General features: G+C 37.8%; 1 protein-coding gene across 1 annotated transcript; it reads right to left on the bottom strand.

Annotated features, from left to right (window-relative positions):
* Positions 1 to 1,333: 1,333 nt before the first annotated feature.
* Positions 1,334 to 17,133, bottom strand: LOC116871784 (cytochrome P450 2K6-like; the record flags this gene model as incomplete). Its single annotated transcript, XM_032864583.1, has 8 exons — positions 17,006 to 17,133; positions 13,585 to 13,747; positions 9,164 to 9,313; positions 7,502 to 7,662; positions 4,885 to 5,058; positions 4,131 to 4,272; positions 3,563 to 3,747; positions 1,334 to 1,475 (listed from the first exon to the last, which is right to left on the bottom strand). Coding segments are annotated over exons 1-8 (1,225 nt in total), but the record flags the coding sequence as incomplete, so codon positions are not given.
* Positions 17,134 to 19,039: the final 1,906 nt, after the last annotated feature.

Below are 19,039 nucleotides of genomic sequence, written 5' to 3'. Positions count from 1 at the left end.
AGTCCAAAGAAGCCTCTAAGCCCAGGTGTGGGAGAAACCAGGAAGGACCTGGAGGCACAGTTGGTCAGAAAAAAAACAGTAATTGTTGTGCATGGAGACAAGAGGGTGTCAAGGGGAACATTGTTTCTTCTCTCTAAACATCAGTAAATCCAAGATTTGATAGATGAGTCTAGGGGAAAAAATAACATTATGTATGATAAACTAATTGCTCCACCTCTTCACTTATAAAATGAAGGTTTGGAATTAGATGTAGCTGAAGTGCCCTCCAGAGATCATTGTTTATGTTTCCATAGCTTTTTTTTTTTTTTTTCCAAAATCTAATGCAAGGAAACATAATAAAAATCGAATTCATAGCACCGTGAATTACATGTGGATTAGTTTTCATTTCCTTTAACTCCAGTTCCAGATGTGATATTATGTTTTTATTTAAAGTAGAAGTCATAAATACATGTGCTGTTTTCTCGTATATAATCCTCTGTGTATTTGTGTGTAAAAATTAGAAGAATGCATTGTATTTTGTATCTCTCTGTATCCCTTAGTTATCAGTAGGTAAGAAAAGTCTATCCTTTGGGTGACTGCTGTTTAACTATCCCTGAATGGGTATATGGAGTGAATGCTAACCTATTGTTTGTGTAAGTGGAAAGGCACAAGGTGACAAACTGCTTATGGTGTAGTTTTGCTAAGATTCTTTTCTAGGAATGGAGAATTCATTTCAGGTTCTTAAGAAGCCAGAAAATTATAGAGTAAATTCATTTAGTTCCCTGGATTCCAAAATATACTCTAGTGGAAAGCTCTTCTCTCTTCCCTAATCCTAAGCCCCCTCCCTCCCTCCCCTACCCAAGAAATTCTAAAAGTAACACTGGCATTTATACATATTAAAGCAAAGCTTTTCAGGGGTGCCTGGTGGGCTTAGTCAGGCCACAAATGCTTGGTCCTCAGGGTCCTGAGTTCAAGCCCTGCAGTGGGCTTCACACTCAGAATGGAGTCAAATCAATCAAGCAAGCAAGCAAGCAAGCAAGCAAAGCTTTTCTGGTTGCAGTGAAGTGGGCTATCCACTGTCCCCATGCTTAACTTTCTCCTCAAATTCTCAAAGCTCTACACTAGCCTCAGCTACAAGGAGTCTTCAGGGACTCCCTAAGAAAATGCCATTCCAATGCCTAATGTCTTACAGCCAATTTAAAGCCTGGGGAGAAAAGACCCTTTCTACTCTCCCATATTTCTGACGTTTAATGCCACATTGGAAAAAAAAAATACAAAACCTAAGTAAAGTCATCAGACAAGGCCAAATCTCTCCAGATTTCGCAAACCACCTGTTTCAAAGGCGAGACCTTACCCGCTGAAAAAGGCATGAAAGCGTCTTTCTTGACAAAGTTTCCAGTGGAAGTCAGAAAATGCTCGGGATTAAATGTGTCTGGCTTTTCCCATTGTGTTTGGTCCCGAAGTACAGAGGTCAGCAAAGTGATGACCTCGGTGCCCTAGAAACAGAAGTGCTATTAATGACAGAGATTATATTCCTTCTTTAAAAAGCGACTCTTGAAAAATGTGTGAAAGTCCTGTTGGTAATTTTTCAGAAGAGGTGTGTTCTGGAAGAATCTGGAAGGAGGGGAAGTGGAGGGGCTTGGGGTTGGTATAGAACATTCACTTACTCAACCACTTTTTTATTTAGTACCTCCTAAAAAACACAAGCTTTGGACTCAGAACTGGAAACATTCTTTACTTAGTCCTGTGTTTGCTATGAGATAATGGCACATGATTTAACTCTTGATATATCCCAGTTTCTACATTTATATGAAGGGAATTAAATAACCCTCATGGGGTGACTGGTGAGCTTCAGACGCAGCTGTATGTAGAACAGACCCTGGTGCACGCTCAGTGAGGTTTTGCTCTTTTACCTCCAGGGACTGTGACAGGGGACAAGCTAGACTGAGCAAATCCATCAAAGCAAATACTCAAAAATCAGTTGCTCCCCCGTTCCACAGCTCACCATGTGCTCAGAGACAAGCAAGACAATCAAGGAAAGGAATTGTAACTGTGATACAGGAAAGAGCACTCTGAAAACTCAAACTAGAATAGTGGGAAGAAAAGCCTGCCCCTCCATTAAGGACAGTGTTCACTACTTCACTGTAGTTAATCACAGCTTCCTCTAGAAAGCTGCGCAGTACTGTCATTGCGGTTAGCTGTTTCAGTGCATGAATCTGGATTGCTGTTGAGTCACCAAAAGCAAACAACAGCTTTGAAGTGTTTTATTCTACAGCTTCCTTTGTTCCCCTCTCTCTCTCTCTCTCTTTCTTTTTAAAGATTTTATTTATTTATTTGGTAGAGAGAGCAAGAGAGGGAACACAAGCAGGGGGAGAGGGAGAGGGAGAAGGAGAAGCAGGCTTCCTGCTGAGCAGGGCGCAGGATGCATGGCTCTATCCTAGGACCCTGGGGTCATGACCTGAGGGGAAGGCAGACGCTTAAGGACTGAGCCACCCAGACACCCTGTTTCTTTCTTTTTTATTTACATGTACTTGGGCATTGTGGATTTTTCCTCCTCAGAACAGCTGTGCTAGATTATTTCCACTGGAGCTCAGTGAAAGCGAGGGACCTAGCCACCAGTAGCATGGTGGGCATGTGAGACCCCCTGTACCTGCAAAGCTCTGGTAACAGTGCTCTCCCTAGCTTGCAGCCAGATAGAGAACTAGAACCCAAATCCTGCCATTATTATAGTTTCCTTGGGTTGGGGGGGGGGGAGGTCTCTTTTTCTTCTTTTTGATATCGGTTATATATGTTTTCATCAGCTACTAATCTGATTAATTCAATCCAACAGTGTGTTTAATGCGTGCTGGGAAGAGAAACTCCAAAGATGAATGTTGCCCCCTGTTAGTAGGGTACGCACAGGGTAGCAAGTGATGGCGTGGGGAGGGCAGCCACGTAACCAGTGGTCCCTGCGGGTTCACGCAGAGATGGGCCCAGAAGCACTGACCGGACGAAGGTTTAAGGAATAGAATCAGTGCTATAGGCATGCTCTGATCCTAGGCCAATGTCTGCCTTTGGTGTACTTTTAGTAACGATCTATGCATACTTTAGTTTGTCAGGTGGAAGCACAGGAATGCCTCTAGAGGTCTCAAGTTTGAGAAGCAGAGGGCCTGGGCATATTTCTGTGTTAGGAGGGACACGAGGCTGGGGGTGATGCTGTCAGCAGCCCTGCTTGGGGAAAACCAGCTCTGAAGATGTGGTGTACCTTTCCCGCAATTTGGGCCCCTTACTCACCCACCTCGCTTAAACTCTCTGAACTTCAATTTCCTGAGATACCACATGGAAATAATAATACCTTGTAATACCTTGTGCAGAGTAATTACCACTTTCTGTGCACACATACTCTGACACACTCAATTACCTTTTATTGGATGGTAGGGATGGAGAAAAGGAGGAAAAAGGGAAGGTGGGGAGAGAGAAGCGGGGGAGGACTAGAAGAAAGGCAGGCTGAGATTGCCTTCAGTGGTTTATTTCAGTGCCTCTGTGATTTTGAGCAGCTGACATCCTTTCCCTCTCCCCTCATTTCCCCTTTATAAACCCATACCTTAGGAATATAGTAATTTTTAAACATCACATCTGTGGTTGTTGCGTGAGGTAAGCTTGTGGGCAGGATATTAGCAAATCTCTGTACTTCATGAATGACAGCATCTGTGTATGGCATTTGAGTTCGATGTGCAATTCGAGGCTGGGCTGACCCCACAACTTTGGTGATCTCATCACAGACCTTTTCTGGATAAAATGCACTGATTAGAGGTGGGGGTAGAGATATTGGAACAATCTTCTCAGTTTTCCTACCATGTGAAAATCAAAATGCTCTCTGAGTTTCTGACCAATTTTTTTCCGCACTGCTTGCACTCCTAGAACTCTATTCCTGAGGCCCTACTGGGGACCTGCATGGAGTGACACCTGCAAAGAGTGACACCTGTAGACCGTCTCAGGAAACTTGGAGAGCAAAATCTACTTTCTTATGTCCAAAGGAAACTAAAGTACACACTTGTCCTCAAGGGTATAAATTAAAGGTATCCAGGGTGGCCACAGAATTCTGCTTTTTCCATCCCAAGAGATTTTTGAGTCCTTCCTTCAAGCAATGCCCTGAATCTTAAGAGACTTACCCTGGACTTCAGGATATCGCAACATGAGCAGTAGTGCCCAGCATAGCGTGGAGGCTGTGGTCTCTGTACCAGCTGCAAACAGGTTACTAACGAGTGCCACCAAATTTTCATCACTGAAATAGGCAGTAGATGTATCTTTCTCCTGAAAGGGGAAAAGGAATCATGAGTGATGAAAAAATTTTATACTTCACAATCATAGCAGATAACCTAACATGAATTGAAAAAGCAAAATCTTGGCATTCTTTCCTCAAAAGAGTGGATTTTTTTTTTTTTTATGAGGATGTTGTGCAGAATTTTCAAATAAAGCACATCCTGGATGCTAATGATGTTAAATAATTCTAACAATGGGAAAGGCTGTTTGCCATTTTGGAAATTAGTTTTTGACTGAGTGATTAGAATGTGCCCAACATTGTTTCTTTAAGAAAAATGGCATTAAATAATCTTTCTTGGGTTAGTCAACTGAAACACATTTTCAAGATTGCAATAAAAGGAATGCTGTACTTTAAAAGCTAACATTCGAGGTCTTCTATATATCTTGTTTTGGATTTTTTTTTTTTTTTGAGAGTGATGTGAAAAGCAGTGGAAAATATTCGAGAATGGAAAATGTAGTAAATAGCATTCTTGGTAGGGCAAAAATCTACCATTACTAACTTAATTGAATCCAATGATTTTTCTTCTTTGCAAGAAATATTTTTCCTCCAGATGCTATTAATTAAACTAGATAATAAAAAATACGATAAGGTAACACCATTACCTCTTGCTGTCTGACCAAAAAGGCCTCAATGAAACTTCTTGGATCATTTTTGTCAATGTTATTCTGATGATCTAGGAAGTTCATCCTTATAAAAGCAAATAATTCATCTCTATTCCTGAGTACTGTCTTGTGGCTATTTAGGAGGAACCCCAAAACTGGAAACATATTGAAAAGCTGAAGAATAAAAAAATAACAAAGTAAGTTAAATACACACATGTCATGCATGCAGTAGTGGAAATGACACCATTATTTCTGGAAGGATTATAGAATAGCACCCCATTTAGACTTCAATTTTATCTTGACTAGCTGGCAGACTCGCCTGGACAACATGATTTCCTCACTTAGTGGAGTCAGGTAACTTACAATGGTTATTGGTATGGTTTAATGTAAGTTCTATGTACCCAGAGTATTTTGTATGTTATGCCGGTAGTAACACATCTATTCAGAGGTTAGGTGAGACGTGAAAACAATATTGGCTTTTTGGTTAAGGCTATAAATCTAAGTGTTTTTCCTGCAAACTCCTAGGTGATTCCAGATCAAACCATTTTAGTGCTATGTAGCACACTCACCTTACCACTGATGTTTCTTTGTAGGATCGGAATAATTAGTTTTGTCATTTAGATCTAGCTTACTGTGTCTAGGGTCCCTAGAGAAGCACCATATAATCTAATATTCCCTAACCCTTAGAAAGTTAAGCAAGAACTTCACTGTTGGCTAAATTTGGTGTGTTTCTCAGTATATTCATGTATGTGAGAGATAAGCTCTTTATACATTTCATCAGATTCTCAAAGGGGTCCCTAACCACCCAAGTGACCTAATAAATACTGAAGATAAAAGGCCTCACCTAAAGTTAGACATAGTTGGGTGCCTGGGTGGCTCAGTCAGTTAAGTGTCAGACTCTTGGTTTTAGCTCAGGGTATGATCTCTGGGTCCTGGGTTCAAGCCCTGCATCAGGCTCCCTGCTCAGCAAGGAGTTGGCTTGAGATTCTCATCCCCACACCCCCCGCCCCCACTTGCATACTTGCTCGCACTCTCTATATTTCAAATGAGTAAATAAATAAAATTATTTTAAAAATTCTGTTTAAGGATTGAGCTATTTATGTACTTATTTTTAATTTATTTAAATTCACTTAATTAACATATAACACATTATAGGTTTTAAAGGTAGAGGTCAGTGATCCATCATCAGTCTTACATAACACCCAGTGCTCATTACATCACATACCCTCCCTAATGCCCATCACCTGGTTACCGCAACCCCTAACCCCTGTCTCCTCCAGCAACCCTCTGTTTCCTAAGATTAAGAATCTCTTATGGTTTGTTTCCCTCTCTGGTTTCATCTTATTTTTCTCTCCCTTCCCCTATGCTCCTTTGTTTTGTTTCTTAAATTCCACATGAGTGAAATCATATGATAATTGCCTTTCTCTAATTGACTTAAAAAAAATAGACATAGTTCCCTGTTCCAGGGTTCCCCCGCACCTATACTTAGAGTAAACCTGTACTTGTAGTAACAGAACCTAAATTATTCCAAAGTGAAATAATATTGTCCATGGTCAATTGTGCTACTGAAAATGGAAACTGGGGCCCCTGGGTGGCTCAGTTCGTTAAGCATCTGCCTTCAGCTCAGGATGATCCCAGGATCCTGGGATTGAGCCCTGCACTGGGCAGAGGAGCCTGTTTCTCCGTCTCCCTCTGCTGCTCCCCCTGCTTGTGCTCTCTCGCTTTCTTTGTCAAATAAATAAATAAAATCTTAAAAAAGAAAGAAAGAAAGGAAGAAAGAAAGAAAGAAAGAAAGAGAAAATGGGAACTAGTTGACAAGGTACTAGTCCCTACATTCTAGAAGACAGCATATTTATTGCTCAGAAATATAAAAAATTGGTATGGGACTGCATGGAGCACTGGGTGTGGTACAAAAACAATGAATACTGTTATGCTGAAAATAAATAAAAAAAGATTTAAAAAATTGTTATGTAGCACTGTTTTGAACTTACATGATGCAGAATAGATATTAACATTTTATTTAGTACTGTTTTTAGTAGTTGATAGTTTTCCTTTGTTTAAATTCCCTCTTCTAAGTGAATTCTACTGAGTGTTCCTTATTCATTCATGGCTTATCCCACAGTTGATGCATAACCAGTGGTATGGGTAAAAGATGAATGGCCAAAATTGTGAAAATTTACTGAAGTCACAAACTGAACTATTTATTGGTGTGATTCACAATCCATACATCATAATATATTTGATGCAGTAATTTTTTTAAAAGATTTTTGTTTATTTACTTGAGAGAGAGAGAGATCATGAGCAGGGGGGAAAGGTAGAGAGAGAAGCAGACTCCCTGCTAAGCAGGACTCCATCCCAGGACTCTGGGATCATGACCTGAGCCCAAGGCAGATGCATAATTGACTGAGCCACTCAGGCACCCTGATGCAATAATTTGTGATGGGAGAATTATCAGATGTGTTAACCAACAGGCTTGTCACATCTCTGTACTCAGGATGTTCCAGAAAGTGTACATTTTTGAAATGGTAAGTCTCTGACAAACACTTTTTCATGGTCTCTTGAACAACCTAATGTGCGTTTGAAGAAGTAAGATGACTGAATGGGAAGATATAGTTACCGCAATCCTAGGACCTCCAACGAGCTTCACATTTTCATCAATCAAGGTTAAGAGTCTCAGGAATTGGGTGTCTTGGTAATCCAACCGTCTTCCAAACAACACTGACACAATAACATTAGCAACAGAAGCATTCATTACTGTTTTGACCTCAAAGGGCTTTCCTACAAGAGAATTCGTTAATCAGATTAGGAATACTCACTAAACAGTATTAAACCAGTTCTGGAATGATGGGAACATACTGTCCACTAAAGATTTCTAGAGGAGCAAGATTATTGGTGATCATGACTTTTAAGGAAAGGTGAGACTAGATGAACCTTGAAAAATATCCAGAATTTGGTTAAAAGATTGCCGGATGGCAAACTAAAAGTATAGGTGTCAAAGAAAATCTACATTTGGCTCAGTTAAAGAAATTAAAATGTGCCAGGTGAGGGCCATTTCAGTGTGTGTATGTGTGTGTGTAGCAAGTGTTAACGCATAACATCTGAGAAAATATCAACCTAGAAGTCTACCATCAAGTTCATAAATTTAAAGAGGATATCTAGATGATTAAAATGATTCTACTTGAAAGAACCTCATCTAGAGCCTCTGTTTTAGACTCTTCTGTTACTGGGACCTGTTTTCCTCAGCATCATTAAAAACTATTTAGATCATTAAACATACATTAGTGGATGTACATTTATTTTTGGCAACCAGAATGCTAAGATTTACTTTCAACATGAGCACCTACCCTAATGTGGAGGCTGAAGGCTTGGGGGAATTTCTGTAGGGAATATGTTTCCTTTTTAGCATATAAATGTAAGGGTGTTTCAGATACTATGTACACAAAGACTTGAGAAATTAATGTTTGTTAGGAGCTTAACACTGCAGAGGGAAAAGATATTTTCCTATAAGTACTTTCTCCAAACTGCTGATGGGCTCTCTCTCTGTGTGCAGCGACGGCTAACTTAGCACATGGGTCCCTGAGCTTTCTTTTTCTTGTCTGTATTCATCTCAGGATTGCCTGCCTTTGACCATTTCTCTTCATGTTGCTACCTGCATCCGTGAAGATAATATTCACATGGACATTTTTTAGTAAGGAATGAGTTCAAATTATTAAGGAAAAGAGAAATTAAAATATTAAATAGATGAAATATTAAAATAATATGGAATTAACTGTATATCATTTATTGAGATCAGAAATACACCTGTTACTGAGAACTGTTCCAGATGGAAGGAAGCAAAAGAGACATGACAAGTCAACATGATGCATGTGTCAGGATTTCCTTTTGCTATTCAGGACATTAATGGGGCAATGGCAAGATCCAGACAAATAAGTTTAGGGGATTACTGAGTCAATACTAATTACCTGAGTTTTGAAAATCGTACTTTGGGAATATGAGAGAATGTGTTTGTTTATTTCAAGGGAACGCATTGATGTGTTTAGGAATAAAGAGACAGCATATCTCCAAAACACTTTCAAACAGCTTAGAAAAAGAGGGCAAGAAAGAAGGCAAATGTAAAATGCTGACATTTGGGAAATCTTACAGAAGAGCACGATTTGGGGAATTATTTGTAAATTCTTAGAATTTTCCTATAAGACTGAAATTATGTCTATGTAATAAAATATAGCATTTGGCTTCTTCCTCATGAAAAATAAGATATGGTTTAGTTTATTCTACGCACCTCTGTGAGACTCAAAGCTGCGTATGAGATGTTGGCATTCCTCTAAGATCCTGTCTTCTATGAGCCGCTTGCCCATTCCAAAGTTCCGTAAGGTGGTCAGGCTGAATCTTCTCATAGTTTTCCAAGTTTCACCATGAGAGAAGACAATTCCTTATAATGAGTAAAGTGTTTGAAAATTATTTCTGCAAGGTTTTTAATATTTAATTTGCAAGGACAAGTAAAAATTTAAGAGAAGCTTTGTTCTCCTTGTTGGAAATAAGAGGCTTCTCTTTTACTCAGAGCATTTACTTTAGGAGACTTGTATTTTTCCCTGTTTTTAAATCATATATAGATAATCATATCATACACATATGACATATATCACATATAAGTCCTTCTGAAAGTGAATAGGGCTTTTGTCAAGGTTGTAGCCTAGCAATGGCTTTCTCAGGGACCTGGGGGCCATCTGTTCAGAATATAAACATTGAGGAAGAGAGTTCCCCTTTCTCCCAGTTTCTGTGGGAGTGTAGGAGCCTCACTTTGGTGGGTACCTTGCCCCAAATTGCAAAACTACCTCCTATCATAAAGGTATGAGGACTTTATTATTCTTTTGTATACAGACCATTAACACAGATGGTCACCCTGATTACTGGGTGTATCTAGGATGAACTATGGGTGACAAATGGTGCTGTTAAGCCCTCTTGTTATTGAGGACTAGTTATTGTTTTCCTAGAGAACATTTTTATAATGGGTTGAGTCTGCTTGACTGTATAACAGAGTGAGATTTGTTTCTGTCTTTGCAATTTCTTAGTGGATTGTCTGTGATACACATCCCATCTTGGTTTGATGCTTATTCAACAATAAAATTGTTTTCTTTTTCTATTACATTTGTGGAGAGGAGGATTTCTGGGTTGGGAGAAGATTTCAGTTTTAATTCTATTTCTCTGACAAATTCATTAAACAAATCCTGAGTCTCTATTATATGCTTACATCATGCTAAGTGTGGTTAAAGGACTGATGAACATTAGAAAACAAAGTCTTTTTTGCTAGGGAAAAATGTGGACTACAGACACAAGACTCACCTGAGAAAAAAGTTAGGAGTAAATAATTACCAGGAGGTGTAGCCGAGCTTCCACACTGGTTCTCTACATTCTAATTTCTAGGCTCACGTGTTGCTGTAGCACAGAGTAGGTGTGTGATAAATATTTATTAACTACAACAGCTATGTGAATTTGGCTAAATTGGCTAAAGGAAATAATAAACAAATTCTTAGAAGAGTTGGGATATACGCTAACTTACAGAAAAATAAGGAGAGAGAGGATTGCCAAAGTGGCCCATATTTTTCCACTGTCAGTTTGTGGTGACGGTGGCATTACTCCTTGTGTTTCAGTCCCTAGACCTGGCCCTTCCTCCACTGGCATTTTTCTCATTTTTCTGTGGAGGTTCAAGAGACAGGGGAGGTCTTTCTGAGTTGGAAATAGGAATAGTTTCCTAAAATAAGAAATCAGAATAAACTAAGGCAACCTAGGTGTTGGAAATGGGGTAGCGCCATCCCTGCCTGTGTCAGCATGAAATCCAAAACACCAAGAGAGATCTCTCCTGTGCAGCTGTTGCCACTTCATGGGAGGTTACGCCTTCCTTTGAAAGGACACTGGCAAAGGTTAGATTCTGCTCACGTTCAGTTCTTAAATTAATAGAATGTCATTCTGTCTGTGGATACTGTGGTGCATAAAACTCTTTTGTAACAAATATGTGACTCTTCAAACTATCTCATGTTAATATTCAAAGATTTACATTTGAGAACTCAGTAGTAGAACATGAAAGGCCCGCAGACATTCCTGTATCTTTCAGGACATAGTGATAGTCCAGCAATGTCATTGTGGAGAACATCGATTTAGCATTATAAGGAATGGAAGTTTATTTATTTATTTACTTTCTTACTTATTATTTTTTTAAAGATTTTATTTATTTATTTGACAGAGATGAGAGAGCACAAGCAGGGGAGCAGCAGAGGGAGAAGCAGACTCCTCACTGAACAGGGAGCCTGATGCAGGAATCAATCCCAGGACCCTGGGATCAGGACCTGAGCCAAAGGCAGATGCTTAACCAACTGAGCCATCTAGGTGTTCCTAGAACTTCTAAAAACTGGCACCGGGGCGCCAGGGTGGTTCAGTCGATTAAGTGTCTCTGCCTTTATCTCAAGTCATGATCTCAGGGTCCTGGGATTGGGCCCTGCATTCAGTTCTACACTCGCTCAGGAAGAAATCTGTTTCTCCTTATCCCTCTGCCACTAACCCCTTTCCGTACTTGAGCTTGCTCTCCCTCTTTCTCAAATAAGTAAAATCTTAAAACAAACAAACAAACAAACAAACAAAAACAAAACAAAACACAACCTGGCACCAAAGTTTAAAATATATGTAAGTTACATGGCAAAATATTAAGATGATGTAATACCCCAAAATGGTCTAATGCTAAAGAAAATATTAAATTTTTCCTCTATTTATACAGAATTGGTTTAAAGAATGCTTTTACCCATTTGGGTAGATTACTAGACAGGGTGTGGGGTGGAGAACTAATCATTTTCTCTTTGAACAAAAAGTAATTTTCTTATGACCAGTTAAGTCACTTAAAAAGAGACTACTTGATTCTTAAAATGATTTGCTGAGGAAAAAACTGTTTGATTTGATATTGATATAAATTAAAACGATTTTGTGTATAATCATAGCATCAGTGAGTAATATGTGAAGTCTTATGAAAAAAAAAAAAACAGAGATGCCAGAGGAAAGAGACAAAACGTGTCCCAGATTTCTAGAAGGAATAAAAGAAGATAGATCCCGGGTGCTAAATATCAGGGACTGAATGATTTGTTGTTCTTCAATGCTGATTTTATGAGATGTTAGTAGGAATTCTAAGTAAAAGAAATGTAGGGGCTCCTGGGTGGCTCAGTGGGTTAAAGCCTCTGCCTTCGGCTCAGGTCATGATCCCGGGGTCTTTGAATCGAGCCCCACATCAGGCTCTCTGCTTGGCAGGGAGTCTGCTTCCTCCTCTCTCTCTCTGCCTGCCTCTCTGCCTACTTCTGATCTCTGTCTGTCAAATAAATAAATAAAATCTTAAAAAAAGAAAAAAGAAATGTCTCAAGGACTGTTGTGGTAAATGTGTGTGTGTGTGTGTGTGTTTGTGTGTGTAGTTCAATGGAATATTACTCAGGCATATAAAAGAATGAAATCTTGCCCTTTGCAACAAAATGGATGGAACTAGAAGGTATTATGCTAAGTGAAATTAGTCAGAGAAAGACAACTACCAAATGATTTCACTCATATGTGGTATATAAGAAACAAAACAGATGAACATATGGGAAGGGGAGCAGAAAAAAAAAAAAAGAGAGAGAGGGAAAGAAGTCATAAGAGACCCTTAACAGTAGAGAACAAACTGAGGGTTGATGAAAGGAGGTTGGTGGGGACCTAAATGGGAGATGGATATCAAGGAGGATACTTGTAATGAGCACTGGATGTTGTAGGTAAGCGATGAATAACTGATTTCTACTCCTGAAACCAATATTACACTGTATGTTAACTAATTAGATTTCATGTAAAAAAAAAAAAAAGAAGTGTTGCAAGGACTAATAAGTGTGAAGACTGAATTAAATAAAAGTAAGTAGACTTTTGATGTTTTTCTCAGAGGTTTTAACATCCTATTAGGCACCCCAGGAGTTCACAGAGAGGCTTTTATATTGTAGTGTTTCTCAATTTCACTTCACTGACACTGGTTTTTGCATAGAACATCTACTAATATCTCAGAGAGCAAGATTTTGGAGAAGGATAGTGTGAGAAATGCTTTTTCAAAAAGTTGCTGAAGCATTAGAATGGCTTAGGAGTATTTACTAGCTACCAATATTAGTTTACTAAAAATAATGTCAAGATGAAACTATTCCCATTTTTAGAGTTATTAAATGAGCATTAAAGGGCTATTGTAATAACTTAAAGACTTTTAGTCTTTTAGTGGACTGACATAACAGTGTAACATCTGGATTTCCTCAAGGCATTTATCTAAGACACAGAAAAGCAAGATACAACAACTTTATCCAGCTGAAAATATGGTTCAATATTATTTATAACACTATTGCTATTGTATTTTTTGATGGATCAGTGGCAATCATTAGACTGTGACCTCTTAAGCTGATGGCCTCTGTTCTCTTTGTATTTCCCTAGTGCTGACTATACTTTCCACATAGTTTCTGGCTAATAATTTTTATTTAATAGAATTATCATGTACAATGAGAATAAAACCATAAACATAAATTTTCTCCTCAGTAAATTCTATTTGTGTGATGTATATTGATGAAGGGAAAATTAAATCGTGAAAGGAATTATTAAAGATAATATGGTGCAATTGATTTAATAATTTTAACTATAAGAATATATCTTAAGCTTAGAGCTTATTACCTTTTCCTTCAAAAAGTCTTTCAAATATAGGCACTTGAGATCGTTCCCCAAATTGATCAACGTAATTGATCAGGGCATCTTTCACTGTCTCATATCCAGAGAGTACCACCACCTTCTTTGGACCCATTTGGATGCTGTAAATGGAGCCATATTTCTGGGAGAGCTTGGGTGTATAAAAAAAAAGAGAAGCAACTAAAACATGGTACTGTAATAAAAAATGAACTAGATCTTGATCTTTGATAATTTAATTCTGACCAATTAATCACATTTATATTCTTGTGAAATGACAATACTTGACTAGTTCACTAAAGATACTCCTTGGTTGCTATACCTGTTTAAGCCATAATTATTATGATCATCCACTGATTGTCCTTATGCTCCACTTAGTTTGAGATTTCAAGTAGCAGGGCTCTGACATCATGGATTGACTCCTAGTTTCTCTCTATTATATTTTTGTTGTCTCAGAAAATGCCCACCCCGGGCTCTAGGAAGACAAAGCATTTCCTGACCAACACACTGACTACCTGACCACCATATTCACGCCCTATTCTTCATGCGATGCTATAACCATAGTAGGTCCAAATTAGTTCTGCACCACTGCGTGACATTTTGTACTGCAAAGAAAACATTCAATTTTCTTTGATAATTAAAAATAACAAGAGTGATCATTTATTGCTTCCTAACTATATTGCCAGTTACTCTTTTAATGCACATTATAAACCAAAAAAGTAGATGTTATCATCATTTCCATCATATAGGCAAGGTACGGTGGCTTCAAGAAATAGTAAATAACAATGCTCAAAAAGCATACACATGGAGCCTTGTCATCTGCAGAACTTGTAGTTTTTACCCAACTAAGGTTTAGGTAAAAATGAGAAATGGACTTCTAACATTTCTTTCTTTAGGAAACTTGACTTTGGGAAATAGCCTTATAATTGCAACACTTGTGCATTGTTGGTGGGAACATAAATTGGTGCAGTCACTATGGAAAACAGTATGGAAGTTACTTAAACAATTAAAAACATAAATACCATATGATTCAGTAATTTCACTCTGGGTATTCACCCAAAGGAAATGAAACATTAGTTTGAAGGTATATGCACCCCTCTGTTTATTGCAGCATTATATAACAGCCAAGATATAGAAGCAACCCAAGCATCCATTAATGGGCAAATGAATAAGGAAGATATGATATACAAACACACACACACACACACACACACACACATACACACACACGTGCGCAGAGGACAATTACTCAGCCATCAAAAAGAATGAATTCTTGCTATTTGCAATTACATGGATGGACCTAGAAGATATTACGTTAAGTGAAATAAATTAGACAGAGAAAGACAAATACCATACGATTTCACTTATAAGTGGCGTTTAGAAAAACAAAACAAATGAGCAAAAGGGGAAAAAAAAGAGAGAGAGACAAACCAAGAAACAGATTCGTAATTATGGAGAACAAACTGATGGTTAACAGAGGGAAAGTAGCTGAGGGATGGGTGAGACAGAAAAATGGGATTAAGAGGTATAAACTTCCAGCTACAAACAGTCAAAGAGATGAAAAGTATAGCATAGGGAATATAGTCTATGATATTTTAATAATGTTATTTGGTGACAGGTGATGACTACAAAAACCTTGAATTTAAAGAATAACATTCAGATTGTAAAAGCATTCAATAATTTAGGAAGATAATAGAATTTAAATTAATGTTACAGGTAAGTAAAAATTAAAATAGGAATTTGAGTCTTTGAAGACAGTTTCTCAGCTGTGAACCACAACATATAAATTGGATAAAATGGCAGGTTTCAGAAAAGGAATAAAAATACAAAGGTATATTTTGAGAAGAAAATGTAGACATAGGCTAAGAAGAAGTGATGAAAAGACATTTCATAGGTGAAATTAACACAGAACAGCAGGACAGAAGTAAAAATGATAAAAAATGAAGATCTAAATAGTAAAGAGATTAGGCTGGTTAATATATAAGCAAAAAAAACCAGGAATGTTAGGAAACAAATAGGGTTGGGCATATGGAATTAGATGAAAGACTTTGTTGAGAGATCTTGTACTCCTGAGGAATTGACCTGTCATGTGACCTTTGAGTATAGGAGAAAGCTGTAAAGTAGCATTAAAAGATCAGAAAATGAAAGTCCTGGCTTTTTAGTTACTAGTAAAAGTTAATTGCTCTGAGTCACATATCCGTGGAATGGAGATAAAAATATCATCCCTATTTTCCTTTGAGGGTGGTTGTAAGGAATAAGTGAAATCCTAGCAGTCCCTTGTAAAATAAGATTACAATACGAATATTAGATGACGGTGATGATGATGATTGTGTTGTCCACAGAGGCAAAGTAATGGTTTTCTCTTCAGTTTATCTCCTGTTATGGTATTCAAGCTTAGAATTTATAGAATATAGCAGAACTCAATATCAATTATCTGCTCTTTGCACGTAAAAATAGGAATTTATGGCCAAATGCAAATTTTAAATATTATATTTAATATTCTTCCTTCCCTCCCTCCTTCCTCCCTCCCTCCCTTTCTTCCTCCCTCCTTTTCTTCCTCCCTTCCCTCTTTTCTTTTCTCTTCTCTTCCTTCTTTCTTCCTTCTTTCCCCCCCCCTTCCTTCCTTCCTTTCTCCCTCTTTCTTTCTTTCCTTGGTTCTTTCCCGTCTTTCTTCCTTTCCTTTCTCTTCCTTCTTTTCATTTTTTTTTCTTTCTTTTCTTACTCCCTTTCCTTTCCTTTCCTTTTCTTTCCTTTCCTTTCCTTTTCCTTCCCCTCCCATCCCCTCCTTTCCCTTCTTTTTCTTTCCTTTCTTCCTTACATCCCTCTATCTTATTCCACAATCAAGAACTGTAAAATCTTTGAAGTGGAAATTAGAGAAATTTGTCCAATATTTGGTCTAGCCCTGTAACTGTACAGACAAAGAAATAGAGATTAAATTCTTATATAAATTCACACAGCTAATTAATGACAGATAATTTTGAGTCTCAGTTGCTGGGACCATACTGTTGATTGTGCCTTCCACAGACACTCTTTTTAATAACAATTAAAATTTTCTAGAGTAAGGCTATGATCATAATCAGTTCCTTTATAGAGAAATATGTAGGACATAGAATATGGATATAGAATATGGAATAGGTAGATCAAAATGGCTGAAATCAAGGATACAGATTATAAATATTTCAGGTAAAATACTGCTTTAAATAATAGAAATATATTTACTTATATTTTTATATCCAAATTTAAAAGAAACTAAACATTAAATAAAACAGCTCAATTAACTTTGAATCCTATTTAATTACTTCATTATACATATACGTACCAGTCATAAGAGTGTGCATGCTAATAAACTCGTGAGGGTAAGAATGAGGGTAGAAAATTATAAATAAGTATGAAATGAACAATCATTTTTTACCTCCAGCATCGTTTGATATGGCCTCTTCAGATTGAGAATATGCAGATTTCCAATAATTGGCAAAGGTCTGGGTCCTGGAGGAAAATGTTGCTTGGAAGCTTTAGTCATGAAGATTTTAATATTGAAAAGAAAAATGAGAAGCAGGCTCAGAATTGGAACTATGACAGAAGAGTCAAACCCACTCATTATCTTTAAGTAGAAGTAATTGTCAAGATAATAGAAATGTTTGCAATTGCAACCAGGCAGAATCAGCGGCTTCCAGTGCAAATCAAAAACATGAAGGCATTGCTCATCATATTTGCCCTATCTTCTAGTCAACCATCTATTTTATAATTAAAATGAATTCAGCCCTACACAGTATGCTTGCCTTATTTCAGCTCCTTCCCCCTTCTCTCTTTTCACTTCTCAGTGCAACTTGTTTTATCCAATAGAGCCTGGAGGAGGGATTTTCTCTTCATGTAAAACAAGGATTTATCTTGATATTTCAGAGAAATACAAGATGTTCAACCTTCAGTGTGAAATCTACACTTTCACAATAAAAAGAATTGTATTGTTTGCTAGGATACCCCGTGATCTGTGTGTGGTTGGTCAAATATCAGTGTCACACCAAGAATGTCAAGGCTCTTATACAGTAAGTTCTCACCCTTCCACTCTCCTAAGAGTTTCACAGAGTCTCAGTGCCAGGGAAAGGGCATTGGTTTTTAAGGTGAGGGCTGTGTGCAGATCCTGACAGGTGACACATCCTTTTTGAGCCTTAGTTTCATTTTAAACTGAGAGAAATAAATTATTCAATTGTTGCAACGAGTTAAAAATGAACAGATATATAGCTCCTAACATAGACTTAAAATTCCTGGCATTCCTCATTTTTTCCCTTTTTCTCTCCTGGTAAGCTTTCTCATTTGTTTATGTCTGTATTCTTTTCTGTAATTTTTTTTTTTTAAATCTTGCTGTCATCAAATTTTCCAACTTTTTGTACTACTGACTCTCTCTCTCTTTTTTTTTTTTTTTTTTAAGATTTTATTTATTTATTTGTTAGAGAGCAGAAGCGGGGGAGCCGCAGGCAGAGAAGCAGGTTTCCCATTGAGCAAGGGACCCCCCCACCAGGTAGGACTTGATCCCAGGACCCTGGGATCGTTACCTGAGCTGAAGGTAGACACTTAATCGAGGTGTCCCTGTGCTACTGACTTTAACTATGCATCTGGACTATAGCCCATTCTAGTTGATTTGCTCAAGAAAGAAATATTTATCTCTCCTTTTTATGTTAGAATGACTGAATAATGCACTCATTTAATAGATTAAATGGAAAAATTTTTTTATATCGCCTTCTTGATAACATTTCCTCAAGTTTTCTAGAAGTTGCCATTATGTTCTATATTTACTTTTTAGTTTATCATTTGTTGTCTTCAAGGAATTTAAAATTCTTGAAAACGAAGACTCTATTTTCACCCCACGCCCCCAGTTGTGGGATCTCCAATGTTTAGAAGGAACAGTGCCTGGCACTAAACAAGCTTAAATTAGTGAATAAATGAAGGTGCAAATAAGTGATTGAAGTCTTCTGAATATTTTATTTCTGGAAAGTCATTCCTAGTAACTTAGAATTTGGGGAACCCAATGGCTGTATGTAACAAAATTCTGTGATTCCGTGATTTTGTGGATGAGTAAACTGGTTCCAAGAGAGTTCAGGTTCGGATTCAATTCCGATTCAGTAGAGCTGCAATTAGGATTTAAGTCTGGTGTTTCACAAGCTCATTATGCCACATGGCTTAATGCCATGATACTAAATGTTCTGTGCACAGCTGAATGACTTCTCTGCCTGGTATGGCTGTGGGATGCAGAAACACAATCCTAATTAGCCCTGTCTGGCAGGCAACAATGAAAACCTTCTTGAACCAAGTCTTGAACTTGGGAATAATCTAAAAGGGGCAGCCATAGGCACAAAAGAATGAGCAGTATTTCTTTGTGTGGAAAGTAACTGTTAGTTTCAGAGCCATCTTCTCAATGGCATCCACATTTAACTGTGTTACTGTCAAATAG

This window comes from Lontra canadensis, unplaced genomic scaffold (genome assembly GCF_010015895.1).
Source record: "Lontra canadensis isolate GAN:19392208 unplaced genomic scaffold, GSC_riverotter_1.0 scaffold27, whole genome shotgun sequence".
Taxonomy (NCBI): Eukaryota; Metazoa; Chordata; class Mammalia; order Carnivora; family Mustelidae; genus Lontra; species Lontra canadensis.
The sequence above is the reverse complement of the archived record's forward strand: the minus strand, read 5'-3'. Positions and strand labels throughout refer to the sequence as shown.